This window comes from Oncorhynchus gorbuscha, linkage group LG03, assembly GCF_021184085.1.
Source record: "Oncorhynchus gorbuscha isolate QuinsamMale2020 ecotype Even-year linkage group LG03, OgorEven_v1.0, whole genome shotgun sequence".
Classification (NCBI taxonomy): Eukaryota; Metazoa; Chordata; class Actinopteri; order Salmoniformes; family Salmonidae; genus Oncorhynchus; species Oncorhynchus gorbuscha.
In genome coordinates, this window is record NC_060175.1 from 368,898 (window position 1) to 384,774 (window position 15,877).

At 44.8% G+C, this 15,877-nt stretch overlaps 1 protein-coding gene across 4 annotated transcripts in view; it reads left to right on the forward strand.

Moving 5' to 3' along the window:
• Positions 1–15,877, forward strand: part of LOC124024026 (CCHC-type zinc finger nucleic acid binding protein-like) — a 45,157-nt gene that overhangs the window by 26,450 nt on the left and 2,830 nt on the right. Inside the window, exons 3-4 of one of the 4 annotated variants that reach the window (XM_046338136.1) lie at positions 10,885–11,088; positions 11,205–11,275. In XM_046338136.1, the coding sequence (XP_046194092.1) occupies positions 10,885–11,088; positions 11,205–11,275 (275 nt within the window). Of the gene's footprint in view, positions 1–10,015; positions 10,027–10,498; positions 10,510–10,884; positions 11,276–15,877 lie in introns of those variants that run through there. The other 3 variants (XM_046338137.1, XR_006836900.1, XR_006836894.1) reach the window with 3 other exon arrangements.

Below are 15,877 nucleotides of genomic sequence, written 5' to 3' on the forward strand. Positions count from 1 at the left end.
GACTGGTAAGGTACTGACTACATTACAAGGTAGTGATCAATAGACGGGGAACGGTATGGTGCTGACTACATTACAGGGTAGTGATCAATAGACGGGGAAAGGTAAGGTACTGACTACATTACAGGGTAGTGATCAATAGATGGGGAAAGGTACTGACTACATTACAGGGTAGTGATCAATAGACGGGGAAAGGTACTGACTACATTACAGGGTAGTGATCAATAGACGGGGAAAGGTACTGACTACATTACAGGGTAGTGATCAATAGATGGGGAAAGGTACTGACTACATTACAGGGTAGTGATCAATAGACTGGGAAAGGTACTGACTACATTACAGGGTAGTGATCAATAGATGGGGAAAGGAAAGGTACTGACTACATTACAGGGTAGTGATTAGTAGATGGGGAAAGGTAAGGTACTGACTACATTACAAGGTAGTGATCAATAGATGGGGAAAGGTAAGGTACTGACTACATTATAGGGTGGTGATCAATAGACTGGGAAAGGTACTGACTACATTACAGGGTAGTGATCAATAGATGGTGAAAGGTAGTGACTACATTACAGGGTAGTGATCAATAGACAGGGAAAGGTAAGGTACTGACTACATTACAGGGTGGTGATCAATAGATGGGGAAAGGTAAGGTACTGACTACATTACAAGGTAGTGATCAATAGATTGGGAAAGGTACTGACTACATTACAGGGTAGTGATCAATAGATGGGGAAAGGTAAGGTACTGACTACATTACAGGGTAGTGGTCAATAGACTGGGAAAGGTACTGACTACATTTACAGGGTAGTGATCAATAGACGGGGAAAGGTAAGGTACTGACTACATTACAGGGTAGTGATCAATAGACTGGGAAAGGTACTGACTACATTACAGGGTAGTGATCAATAGATGGGGAAAGGTACTGACTACATTACAGGGTAGTGATCAATAGACTGGGAAAGGTACTGACTACATTACAAGGTAGTGATCAATAGATGGGGAAAGGTACTGACTACATTACAGGGTAGTGATCAATAGATGGGGAAAGGTAAGGTACTGACTACATTACAGGGTAGTGATCAATAGACGGGGAAAGGTACTGACTACATTACAGGGTAGTGATCAATAGACTGGTAAAGGTACTGACTACATTACAGGGTAGTGATCAATAGATGGTGAAAGGTAGTGACTACATTACAGGGTATTGATCAATAGACAGGGAAAGGTACTGACTACATTACAGGGTGGTGATCAATAGATGGGGAAAGGTAAGGTACTGACTACATTACAAGGTAGTGATCAATAGACTGGGAAAGGTACTGACTACATTTACAGGGTAGTGATCAATAGACGGGGAAAGGTAAGGTACTGACTACATTACAGGGTAGTGATCAATAGATGGGGAAAGGAAAGGTTCTGACTACATTACAGGGTAGTGATCAGTAGATGGGGAAAGGTAAGGTAATGACTACATTACAGGGTAGTGATCAATAGATGGGGAAAGGTAAGGTACTGACTACATTACAGGGTGGTGATCAATAGACTGGGAAAGGTACTGACTACATTACAAGGTAGTGATCAATAGATTGGGAAAGGTACTGACTACATTACAGGGTAGTGATCAATAGACTGGGAAAGGTACTGACTACATTTACAGGGTAGTGATCAATATACGGAGAAAGGTAAGGTACTGACTACATTACAGGGTAGTGATCAATAGATGGTGAAAGGTACTGACTACATTACAGGGTAGTGATCAATAGATGGGGAAAGGTAAGGTACTGACTACATTACAGGGTAGTGATCAATATATGGGGAAAGGTAAGGTACTGACTACATTACAGGATAGTGATCAATAGATTGGGAAAGGTACTGAGTACATTAGAAGTTAGTGATCAATAGACACGGAAAGGTACTGACTACATTACAGGGTAGTGATCAATAGATGGGGAAAGGTAAGGTACTGACTACATTACAGGGTAGTGATCAATATATGGGGAAAGGTAAGGTACTGACTACATTACAGGGTAGTGATCAATAGATGGGGAAAGGTACTGACTACATTACAGGGTAGTGATCAATAGACTGTGAATGGTAAGGTACTGACTACATTACAGGGTAGTGATCAATAGACAGGGAAAGGTAAGATACTGACTACATTACAGGGTAGTGATCAATAGACTGGGAAAGGTACTGACTACATTACAGGGTAGTGATCAATAGACGGTGAAAGGTACTGACTACATTACAGGGTAGTGATCAATAGACAGGGAAAGGTACTGACTACATTACAGGGTAGTGATCAATAGACTGGGAAAGGTACTGACTACATTACAAGGTAGTGATCAATAGATGGGGAAAGGTACTGACTACATTACAGGGTAGTGATCAATAGACAGGGAAAGGTACTGACTACATTACAGGGTAGTGATCAATAGATGGGGAAAGGAAAGGTACAGACTACATTACAGGGTAGTGATCAGTAGATGGGGAAAGGTAAGGTACTGACTACATTACAGGGTAGTGATCAATAGATGGGGAAAGGAAAGGTACAGACTACATTACAGGGTAGTGATCAATAGATGGGGAAAGGTAAGGTACTGACTACATTACAGGGTGGTGATCAATAGACTGGGAAAGGTACTGACTGCATTACAGGGTAGTGATCAATAGATGGTGAAAGGTAGTGACTACATTAGAGGGTATTGATCAATAGACAGGGAAACGTACTGACTACATTACAGGGTGGTGATCAATAGATGGGGAAAGGTAAGGTACTGACTACATTACAAGGTAGTGATCAATAGACTGGGAAAGGTACTGACTACATTTACAGGGTAGTGATCAATAGACGGGGAAAGGTAAGGTACTGACTACATTACAGGGTAGTGATCAATAGATGGGGAAAGGAAAGGTTCTGACTACATTACAGGGTAGTGATCAGTAGATGAGGTAAGGTAATGACTACATTACAGGGTAGTGATCAATAGATGGGGAAAGGTAAGGTACTGACTACATTACAGGGTGGTGATCAATAGACTGGGAAAGGTACTGACTACATTACAGGGTAGTGATCAATAGATTGGGAAAGGTACTGACTACATTACAGGGTAGTGATCAATAGACTGGGAAAGGTACTGACTACATTTACAGGGTAGTGATCAATATACGGTGAAAGGAACTGACTACATTACAGGGTAGTGGTCAATATATGGGGAAAGGTAAGATACTGACTACATTACAGGGTAGTGATCAATTGATGAGGAAAGGTACTGACTACATTACAGGGTAGTGATCAATAGACGGTGAAAGGAACTGACTACATTACAGGGTAGTGATCAATAGACAGGGAAAGGTACTAACTACATTACAGGGTAGTGATCAATAGATGGGGAAAGGTACTGACTACATTACAGGGTAGTGATCAATAGATGGGGAAAGGTACTGACTACATTACAGGGTAGTGATCAATAGATGGGGAAAGGATAAGGTACTGACTACATTACAGGGTAGTGATCAATAGACGGGGAAAGGTAAGGTACTGACTACATTACAGGGCAGTGATCAATAGATGGTGAAAGGTACTGACTACATTACAGTGTAGTGATCAATAGATGGGGAAAGGTACTGACTACATTACAGGGTAGTGATCAATAGATGGGGAAAGGATAAGGTACTGACTACATTACAGGGTAGTGATCAATAGACGGGGAAAGGTAAGGTACTGACTACATTACAGGGTAGTGATCAATAGATGGTGAAAGGTACTGACTACATTACAGGGTAGTGATCAATAGACTGGGAAAGGTACTGACTACATTACAGTGTAGTGATCAATAGATGGGGAAAGGTACTGACTACATTACAGGGTAGTGATCAATAGATGGGGAAAGGTACTGACTACATTACAGGGTAGTGATCAATAGATGGGGAAAGGTAAGGTACTGACTACATTATAGGGTAGTGATCAATAGACAGGGTAAGATACTGACTACATTACAGGGTGGTGATCAATAGATGGGGAAAGGTAAGGTACTGACTACATTACAGGGTAGTGATCAAGAGACAGGGTAAGATACTGACTACATTACAGGGTGGTGATCAATAGACTGGGAAAGGTACTGACTACATTACAGGGTAGTGATCAATAGACTGGTAAGGTACTGACTACATTACAAGGTAGTGATCAATAGACGGGGAACGGTATGGTGCTGACTACATTACAGGGTAGTGATCAATAGACGGGGAAAGGTACTGACTACATTACAGGGTAGTGATCAATAGATGGGGAAAGGTAAGGTACTGACTACATTACAGGGTAGTGATCAATAGACAGGGTAAGATACTGACTACATTACAGGGTGGTGATCAATAGACTGGGAAAGGTACTGACTACATTACAGGGTAGTGATCAATAGACTGGTAAGGTACTGACTACATTACAAGGTAGTGATCAATAGACGGGGAACGGTATGGTGCTGACTACATTACAGGGTAGTGATCAATAGACGGGGAAAGGTAAGGTACTGACTACATTACAGGGTAGTGATCAATAGATGGGGAAAGGTACTGACTACATTACAGGGTAGTGATCAATAGACGGGGAAAGGTACTGACTACATTACAGGGTAGTGATCAATAGACGGGAAAGGTACTGACTACATTACAGGGTAGTGATCAATAGATGGGGAAAGGTACTGACTACATTACAGGGTAGTGATCAATAGACTGGGAAAGGTACTGACTACATTACAGGGTAGTGATCAATAGATGGGGAAAGGAAAGGTACTGACTACATTACAGGGTAGTGATTAGTAGATGGGGAAAGGTAAGGTACTGACTACATTACAAGGTAGTGATCAATAGATGGGGAAAGGTAAGGTACTGACTACATTATAGGGTGGTGATCAATAGACTGGGAAAGGTACTGACTACATTACAGGGTAGTGATCAATAGATGGTGAAAGGTAGTGACTACATTACAGGGTAGTGATCAATAGACAGGGAAAGGTAAGGTACTGACTACATTACAGGGTGGTGATCAATAGATGGGGAAAGGTAAGGTACTGACTACATTACAAGGTAGTGATCAATAGATTGGGAAAGGTACTGACTACATTACAGGGTAGTGATCAATAGATGGGGAAAGGTAAGGTACTGACTACATTACAGGGTAGTGGTCAATAGACTGGGAAAGGTACTGACTACATTTACAGGGTAGTGATCAATAGATGGGAAAGGTAAGGTACTGACTACATTACAGGGTGGTGATCAATAGACTGGTAAAGGTACTGACTACATTACAGGGTAGTGATCAATAGATGGGGAAAGGTACTGACTACATTACAGGGTAGTGATCAATAGACTGGGAAAGGTACTGACTACATTACAAGGTAGTGATCAATAGATGGGGAAAGGTACTGACTACATTACAGGGTAGTGATCAATAGATGGGGAAAGGTAAGGTACTGACTACATTACAGGGTAGTGATCAATAGACGGGGAAAGGTACTGACTACATTACAGGGTAGTGATCAATAGACTGGTAAAGGTACTGACTACATTACAGGGTAGTGATCAATAGATGGTGAAAGGTAGTGACTACATTACAGGGTATTGATCAATAGACAGGGAAAGGTACTGACTACATTACAGGGTGGTGATCAATAGATGGGGAAAGGTAAGGTACTGACTACATTACAAGGTAGTGATCAATAGACTGGGAAAGGTACTGACTACATTTACAGGGTAGTGATCAATAGACGGGAAAGGTAAGGTACTGACTACATTACAGGGTAGTGATCAATAGATGGGGAAAGGAAAGGTTCTGACTACATTACAGGGTAGTGATCAGTAGATGGGGAAAGGTAAGGTAATGACTACATTACAGGGTAGTGATCAATAGATGGGGAAAGGTAAGGTACTGACTACATTACAGGGTGGTGATCAATAGACTGGGAAAGGTACTGACTACATTACAAGGTAGTGATCAATAGATTGGGAAAGGTACTGACTACATTACAGGGTAGTGATCAATAGACTGGGAAAGGTACTGACTACATTTACAGGGTAGTGATCAATATACGGAGAAAGGTAAGGTACTGACTACATTACAGGGTAGTGATCAATAGATGGTGAAAGGTACTGACTACATTACAGGGTAGTGATCAATAGATGGGGAAAGGTAAGGTACTGACTACATTACAGGGTAGTGATCAATATATGGGGAAAGGTAAGGTACTGACTACATTACAGGATAGTGATCAATAGATTGGGAAAGGTACTGAGTACATTAGAAGTTAGTGATCAATAGACACGGAAAGGTACTGACTACATTACAGGGTAGTGATCAATAGATGGGGAAAGGTAAGGTACTGACTACATTACAGGGTAGTGATCAATATATGGGGAAAGGTAAGGTACTGACTACATTACAGGGTAGTGATCAATAGATGGGGAAAGGTACTGACTACATTACAGGGTAGTGATCAATAGACTGTGAATGGTAAGGTACTGACTACATTACAGGGTAGTGATCAATAGACAGGGAAAGGTAAGATACTGACTACATTACAGGGTAGTGATCAATAGACTGGGAAAGGTACTGACTACATTACAGGGTAGTGATCAATAGACGGTGAAAGGTACTGACTACATTACAGGGTAGTGATCAATAGACAGGGAAAGGTACTGACTACATTACAGGGTAGTGATCAATAGACTGGGAAAGGTACTGACTACATTACAAGGTAGTGATCAATAGATGGGGAAAGGTACTGACTACATTACAGGGTAGTGATCAATAGACAGGGAAAGGTACTGACTACATTACAGGGTAGTGATCAATAGATGGGGAAAGGAAAGGTACAGACTACATTACAGGGTAGTGATCAGTAGATGGGGAAAGGTAAGGTACTGACTACATTACAGGGTAGTGATCAATAGATGGGGAAAGGAAAGGTACAGACTACATTACAGGGTAGTGATCAATAGATGGGGAAAGGTAAGGTACTGACTACATTACAGGGTGGTGATCAATAGACTGGGAAAGGTACTGACTGCATTACAGGGTAGTGATCAATAGATGGTGAAAGGTAGTGACTACATTAGAGGGTATTGATCAATAGACAGGGAAACGTACTGACTACATTACAGGGTGGTGATCAATAGATGGGGAAAGGTAAGGTACTGACTACATTACAAGGTAGTGATCAATAGACTGGGAAAGGTACTGACTACATTTACAGGGTAGTGATCAATAGACGGGGAAAGGTAAGGTACTGACTACATTACAGGGTAGTGATCAATAGATGGGGAAAGGAAAGGTTCTGACTACATTACAGGGTAGTGATCAGTAGATGAGGTAAGGTAATGACTACATTACAGGGTAGTGATCAATAGATGGGGAAAGGTAAGGTACTGACTACATTACAGGGTGGTGATCAATAGACTGGGAAAGGTACTGACTACATTACAGGGTAGTGATCAATAGATTGGGAAAGGTACTGACTACATTACAGGGTAGTGATCAATAGACTGGGAAAGGTACTGACTACATTTACAGGGTAGTGATCAATATACGGAGAAAGGTAAGGTACTGACTACATTACAGGGTAGTGATCAATAGATGGGGAAAGGTAAGGTACTGACTACATTACAGGGTAGTGATCAATATATGGGGAAAGGTAAGGTACTGACTACATTACAGGGTAGTGATCAATAGATGGGGAAAGGTACTGACTACATTACAGGGTAGTGATCAATAGACGGTGAAAGGTACTGACTACATTACAGGGTAGTGATCAATAGACTGTGAATGGTAAGGTACTGACTACATTACAGGGTAGTGATCAATAGACAGGGAAAGGTAAGATACTGACTACATTACAGGGTAGTGATCAATAGACTGGGAAAGGTACTGACTACATTACAGGGTAGTGATCAATAGACGGTGAAAGGTACTGACTACATTACAGGGTAGTGATCAATAGACAGGGAAAGGTACTGACTACATTACAGGGTAGTGATCAATAGACTGGGAAAGGTACTGACTACATTACAAGGTAGTGATCAATAGATGGGGAAAGGTACTGACTACATTACAGGGTAGTGATCAATAGACAGGGAAAGGTACTGACTACATTACAGGGTAGTGATCAATAGATGGGGAAAGGAAAGGTACAGACTACATTACAGGGTAGTGATCAGTAGATGGGGAAAGGTAAGGTACTGACTACATTACAGGGTGGTGATCAATAGACTGGGAAAGGTACTGACTACATTACAGGGTAGTGATCAATAGACTGGGAAAGGTACTGACTACATTACAGGGTGGTGATCAATAGATGGGGCAGGGTAGTGATCAATAGACTGGGAAAGGTACAGACTACATTACAGGGTAGTGATCAATAGATGGGGAAAGGTAAGGTACTGACTACATTACAAGGTAGTGATCAATAGATTGGGAAAGGTACTGACTACATTACAGGGTAGTGATCAATAGACTGGGAAAGGTACTGACTACATTTACAGGGTAGTGATCAATAGACGGAGAAAGGTAAGGTACTGACTACATTACAGGGTAGTGATCAATAGATTGGGAAAGGTACTGACTACATTACAGGGTAGTGATCAATAGACGGTGAAAGGTACTGACTACATTACAGGGTAGTGATCAATAGATGGGGAAAGGTACTGACTACATTACAGGGTAGTGATCAATAGATTGGGAAAGGTAAGGTACTGACTACATTACAGGGTAGTGATCAATAGACGGTGAAAGGTACTGACTACATTACAGGGTAGTGATCAATAGACGGGGAAAGGTACTGACTACATTACAGGGTAGTGATCAATAGACAGGGACAGGTACTGACTACATTACAGGGTGGTGATCAATAGATGGGGAAAGGTAAGGTACTGACTACATTACAAGGTAGTGATCAATAGATTGGGAAAGGTACTGACTACATTACAGGGTAGTGATCAATAGACTGGGAAAGGTACTGACTACATTTACAGGGTAGTGATCAATAGACGGAGAAAGGTAAGGTACTGACTACATTACAGGGTAGTGATCAATAGATTGGGAAAGGTACTGACTACATTACAGGGTAGTGATCAATAGACTGGGAAAGGTACTGACTACATTTACAGGGTAGTGATCAATAGACGGAGAAAGGTAAGGTACTGACTACATTACAGGGTAGTGATCAATAGATTGGGAAAGGTACTGACTACATTACAGGGTAGTGATCAATAGACGGGGAAAGGTACTGACTACATTACAGGGTAGTGATCAATATATGGGGACAGGTAAGGTACTGACTACATTACAGGGTAGTGATCAATAGATGGGGAAAGGTACTGACTACATTACAGGGTAGTGATCAATAGACGGGGAAAGGTACTGACTACATTACAGGGTAGTGATCAATAGACGGTGAAAGGTACTGACTACATTACAGGGTATTGATCAATAGACGGGGAAAGGTACTGACTACATTACAGGGTAGTGATCAATAGACAGGGAAAGGTACTGACTACATTACAGGGTGGTGATCAATAGATGGGGAAAGGTAAGGTACTGACTACATTACAAGGTAGTGATCAATAGATTGGGAAAGGTACTGACTACATTACAGGGTAGTGATCAATAGACTGGGAAAGGTACTGACTACATTTACAGGGTAGTGATCAATAGACGGAGAAAGGTAAGGTACTGACTACATTACAGGGTAGTGATCAATAGATTGGGAAAGGTACTGACTACATTACAGGGTAGTGATCAATAGACTGGGAAAGGTACTGACTACATTTACAGGGTAGTGATCAATAGACGGAGAAAGGTAAGGTACTGACTACATTACAGGGTAGTGATCAATAGATTGGGAAAGGTACTGACTACATTACAGGGTAGTGATCAATAGACTGGGAAAGGACTGACTACATTACAGGGTAGTGATCAATATATGGGGACAGGTAAGGTACTGACTACATTACAGGGTAGTGATCAATAGATGGGGAAAGGTACTGACTACATTACAGGGTAGTGATCAATAGACGAGTAAGGTACTGACTACATTACAGGGTAGTGATCAATAGATGGGGAAAGGTACTGACTACATTACAGGGTAGTGATCAATAGATGGGGAAAGGTACTGACTACATTACAGGGTAGTGATCAATAGATGGGGAAAGGTACTGACTACATTACAGGGTAGTGATCAATAGACAGGGAAAGGTACTGACTACATTACAGGGTAGTGATCAATAGATGGGGAAAGGTACTGACTACATTACAGGGTAGTGATCAATAGATGGGGAAAGGTACTGACTACATTACAGGGTAGTGATCAATAGATGGGGAAAGGATAAGGTACTGACTACATTACAGGGTAGTGATCAATAGATGGGGAAAGGTACTGACTACATTACAGGGTAGTGATCAATAGATGGGGAAAGGTAAGGTACTGACTACATTACAGGGTAGTGATCAATAGACGGGGAAAGGTACTGACTACATTACAGGGCAGTGATCAATAGATGGGGAAAGGTACTGACTACATTACAGGGTAGTGATCAATAGACTGGGAAAGGTACTGACTACATTACAGGGCAGTGATCAATAGACGGGGAAAGGTAAGGTACTGACTACATTACAGACCCGCACGGTGTTCAGTATGGCTCACTTTGAAACTGAACGTGATGTCTTGTAGTTTTCTACCTTCCCATATAACTCAGTTTCAAGCTTTCTCTCCTGTTTGGTCTTCCTGAGCATGGCCCTGGCTAGCTCTGAGTGTGCTAACAACTGTGTTCGTGTGCTAACTTCTAAATCGATTCCTGGCAAAGCAATGTTGATTTAATAATGTTATTCCTTTTCCTCAGATCTGTTCTGCTATCGCTGTGGCGAGCCTGGGCATGTCGCCAGGGACTGTGAGAGGACTGAGGATGGTAAGCATTTCAACACCTGCTGTGGCGAGCCTGGGCATGTCGCCAGGGACTGTGAGAGGACTGAGGATGGTAAGCATTTCAACACCTGCTGTGGCGAGCCTGGGCATGTCGCCAGGGACTGTGAGAGGACTGAGGATGGTAAGCATTTCAACACCTGCTGTGGCGAGCCTGGGCATGTCGCCAGGGACTGTGAGAGGACTGGTCTATTGCTTTGTCATAAGTAACATGTTCCTCTGGTGATTCTTCCATCCCAGCGTGCTACAACTGTGGTCGTGGAGGACACATTTCCAGAGACTGTAAGGAGCCCAAGAAGGAGAGGGAACAGGTGTGTTAGAACTATGGCAAGGCCAGTGTAATATAATGTTATTATGTTAGAACTAGGGCGAGGCCGGTGTGTTGTAGTGTTAGAACTAGGGCGAGGCCGGTGTGTTGTAGTGTTAGAACTAGGGAGAGGCCAGTGTGTTGTAGTGTTAGAACTATGGCAAGGCCAGTGTAATATAATGTTATTATGTTAGAACTAGGGCGAGGCCGGTGTGTTGTAGTGTTAGAACTAGGGCGAGGCCGGTGTGTTGTAGTGTTAGAACTAGGGCGAGGCCGGTGTGTTGTAGTGTTAGAACTAGGGCGAGGCCGGTGTGTTGCAGTGTTAGAACAAGGGTGAGGCCGGTGTGTTGTTGTGTTAGAACTAGGGCAAGGCCAGTGTGTTGTAGTGTTAGAACAAGGGTGAGGCCGGTGTGTTGTAGTTTTAGATCTAGGGCAAGGCCATTGTGTTGTAGTGTTGGAACTAGGGCGAGGCCGGTGTGTTGTAATGTTAGAACTAGGGCGAGGCCAGTGTGTTGTAGTGTAGTGTTAGAACTAGGGCGAGGCCAGTGTGTTGTAGTGTAGTGTTAGAACTAGGGCGAGGCCAGTGTGTTGTAGTGTAGTGTTAGAACTAGGGCGAGGCCAGTGTGTTGTAGTGTAGTGTTAGAACTAGGGCGAGGCCAGTGTGTTGTAGTGTTAGAACTGGGGCGAGGCCAGAGTGTTGTAGTGTAGTATTAGAACTAGGGCAAGGCCATTGTGTTGTAGTGTTGGAACTAGGGCGAGGCCGGTGTGTTGTAGTGTTAGAACTAGGGCGAGGCCAGTGTGTTGTAGTGTAGTGTTAGAACTAGGGCGAGGCCAGTGTGTTGTAGTGTAGTGTTAGAACTAGGGCGAGGCCAGTGTGTTGTAGTGTTAGAACTAGGGCGAGGCCAGTGTGTTGTAGTGTTAGAACTAGGGCGAGGCCAGTGTGTTGTAGTGTTAGAACTGGGGCGAGGCCAGAGTGTTGTAGTGTAGTATTAGAACTAGGGCGAGGCCATTGTGTTGTAGTGTTGGAACTAGGGCGAGGCCGGTGTGTTGTAGTGTTGGAACTAGGGCGAGGCCGGTGTGTTGTAGTGTTGGAACTAGGGCGAGGCCGGTGTGTTGTAGTGTTAGAACTAGGGCAAGGCCGGTGTAGTGTAGTGTTAGAACTAGGGCAAGGCCGGTGTAGTGTAGTGTTAGAACTAGGGCAAGGCCGGTGTAGTGTTAGAACTAGGGCAAGGCCGGTGTGTTGTAGTGTTAGAACTAGGGCGAGGCCAGTGTGTTGTAGTGTTAGAACTGGGGCGAGGCCAGTGTGTTGTAGTGTTAGAACTGGGGCGAGGCCAGTGTGTTGTAGTGTAGTGTTGGAACTAGGGCGAGGCCGGTGTGTTGTAGTGTTAGAACTAGGGCGAGGCCAGTGTGTTGTAGTGTAGTGTTAGAACTAGGGCGAGGCCAGTGTGTTGTAGTGTTAGAACTAGGGTGAGGCCGGTGTAGTGTTAGAACTAGGGCAAGGCCGGTGTAGTGTAGTGTTAGAACTAGGGCAAGGCCGGTGTAGTGTAGTGTTAGAACTAGGGCAAGGCCGGTATAGTGTAGTGTTAGAACTAGGGCAAGGCCGGTGTAGTGTAGTGTTAGAACTAGGGCAAGGCCGGTGTAGTGTTAGAACTAGGGCAAGGCCGGTGTTTTTGTAGTGTTAGAACTAGGGCAAGGCCGGTGTGTTTGTAGTGTTAGAACTAGGGCGAGGCCGGTGTGTTGTAGTGTTAGAACTAGGGCAAGGCCGGTGTGTTGTAGTGTTAGAACTAGGGCGAGGCCGGTGTGTTGTAGTGTTAGAACTAGGGCGAGGCCGGGGTGTTGTAGTGTTAGAACTAGGGCGAGGCCGGTGTGTTGTAGTTATAGAACTAGGGTGAGGCCGGTGTGTTGTAGTGTAGTGTTAGAACTAGGGCGAGGCCAGTGTGTTGTAGTGTTAGAACTAGGGCGAGGCCATTGTGTTGTAGTGTTAGAACTAGGGCGAGGCCAGTGTGTTGTAGTGTTAGAACTAGGGCGAGGCCAGTGTGTTGTAGTGTAGTGTTAGAACTAGGTCCGAGGCCAGTGTGTTGTAGTGTAGTGTTAGAACTAGGGCGAGGCCAGTGTGTTGTAGTGTTAGAACTAGGGCGAGGCCATTGTGTTGTAGTGTTAGAACTAGGGCGAGGCCGGTGTGTTGTAGTGTTGGAACTAGGGCGAGGCCGGTGTGTTGTAGTGTTAGAACTAGGGCGAGGCCGGTGTGTTGTAGTGTAGTGTTAGAACTAGGGCGAGGCCAGTGTGTTGTAGTGTTGGAACTAGGGCGAGGCCGGTGTGTTGTAGTGTTAGAACTGGGGCGAGGCCAGTGTAGTGTTAGAACTAGGGCAAGGCCGGTGTAGTGTAGTGTTAGAACTAAGGCAAGGCCGGTGTAGTGTAGTGTTAGAACTAGGGCAAGGCCGGTGTAGTGTTAGAACTAGGGTGAGGCCGGTGTGTTGTAGTGTTAGAACTAGGGCGAGGCCATTGTGTTGTAGTGTAGTGTTAGAACTAGGGCGAGGCCAGTGTGTTGTAGTGTTAGAACTAGGGCAAGGCCATTGTGTTGTAGTGTTAGAACTAGGGCGAGGCCAGTGTGTTGTAGTGTTAGAACTGGGGCGAGGCCAGTGTGTTGTAGTGTTAGAACTGGGGCGAGGCCAGTGTGTTGTAGTGTTGGAACTAGGGCGAGGCCGGTGTGTTAGAACTAGGGCGAGGCCGGTGTGTTGTAGTGTTAGAACTAGGGCGAGGCCGGTGTGTTGTAGTGTTAGAACTAGGGCGAGGCCGGTGTGTTGTAGTGTTAGAACTAGGGTGAGGCCGGTGTGTTGTAGTGTTAGAACTATGGCGAAGCCAGTGTGTTGTAGTGTAGTGTTAGAACTAGGGCGAGGCCAGTGTGTTGTAGTGTTGGAACTAGGGCGAGGCCAGTGTGTTGTAGTGTAGTGTTAGAACTAGGGCGAGGCCAGTGTGTTGTAGTGTTGGAACTAGGGCGAGACCAGTGTGTTGTAGTGTTTGAACTCAGGCGAGGCCGGTAAGTTGTAGTGTTAGAACTAGGGCAAGGCCGGTGTAGTGTAGTGTTAGAACTAGGGCAAGGCCGGTGTAGTGTAGTATTAGAACTAGGGCGAGGCCGGTGTAGTGTTAGAACTAGGGTGAGGCCGGTGTGTTTGTAGTGTTAGAACTAGGGCGAGGCCGGTGTGTTGCAGTTTTAGAACTAGGGCAAGGCCATTGTGTTGTAGTGTTAGAACTAGGGCGAGGCCAGTGTGTTGTAGTGTTAGAACTAGGGCGAGGCCGGTGTGTTAGAACTAGGGCGAGGCCGGTGTGTTGTAGTGTTAGAACTGGGGCGAGGCCAGTGTGTTGTAGTGTTAGAACTGGGGCGAGGCCAGTGTGTTGTAGTGTTAGAACTAGGGCGAGGCCGGTGTGTTGTAGTGTTAGAACTAGGGTGAGGCCGGTGTGTTGTAGTGTTAGAACTATGGCGAGGCCAGTGTGTTGTAGTGTTGGAACTAGGGCGAGGCCGGTGTGTTGTAGTGTAGTGTTAGAACAAGGGCGAAGCCAGTGTGTTGTAGTGTAGTGTTAGAACTAGGGCGAGGCCAGTGTGTTGTAGTGTTGGAACTAGGGCGAGGCCAGTGTGTTGTAGTGTTAGAACTAGGGCGAGGCCGGTGTGTTGTAGTGTTAGAACTAGGGTGAGGCCGGTGTGTTGTAGTGTTGGAACTAGGGCGAGGCCGGTGTGTTGTAGTGTAGTGTTAGAACTAGGGTGAGGCCGGTGTGTTGTAGTTTTAGAACTAGGGCGAGGCCGGTGTGTTGTAGTGTTAGAACTAGGGCGAGGCCAGTGTGTTTGAACTAGGGCGAGGCCGGTGTGTTTGTAGTGTTAGAACTAGGGCAAGGCCATTGTGTTGTAGTGTAGTGTTGGAACTAGGGCGAGGCCGGTGTGTTGTAGTGTAGTGTTAGAACTAGGGCAAGGCCATTGTGTTGTAGTGTTAGAACTAGGGCGAGGCCAGTGTGTTGTAGTGTTGGAACTCAGGCGAGGCCGGTGTGTTGTAGTGTTAGAACTAGGGCAAGGCCGGTGTAGTGTAGTGTTAGAACTAGGGCAAGGCCGGTGTAGTGTAGTATTAGAACTAGGGCGAGGCCGGTGTAGTGTTAGAACTAGGGCGAGGCCAGTGTGTTGTAGTGTTAGAACTAGGGCGAGGCCAGTGTGTTGTAGTGTTAGAACTAGGGCGAGGCCAGTGTGTTGTAGTGTTAGAACTAGGGCGAGGCCAGTGTGTTGTAGTGTTAGAACTAGGGCGAGGCCAGTGTGTTGTAGTGTTGGAACTAGGGCGAGGCCAGTGTGTTGTAGTGTTAGAACTAGGGCGAGGCCAGTGTGTTGTAGTGTTAGAACTGGGGCGAGGCCGGTGTGTTGTAGTGTAGTATTAGAACTAGGGCAAGGCCATTGTGTTGTAGTGTTAGAACTCAGGCGAGACCAGTGTGTTGTAGTGTTTGAACTCAGGCGAGGCCGGTGTGTTGTAGTGTTAGAACTAGGGCAAGGCCGGTGTAGTGTAGTGTTAGAACTAGGGCGAGGCCGGTGTAGTGTTAGAACTAGGGCGAGGCCGGTGTAGTGTTAGAACTA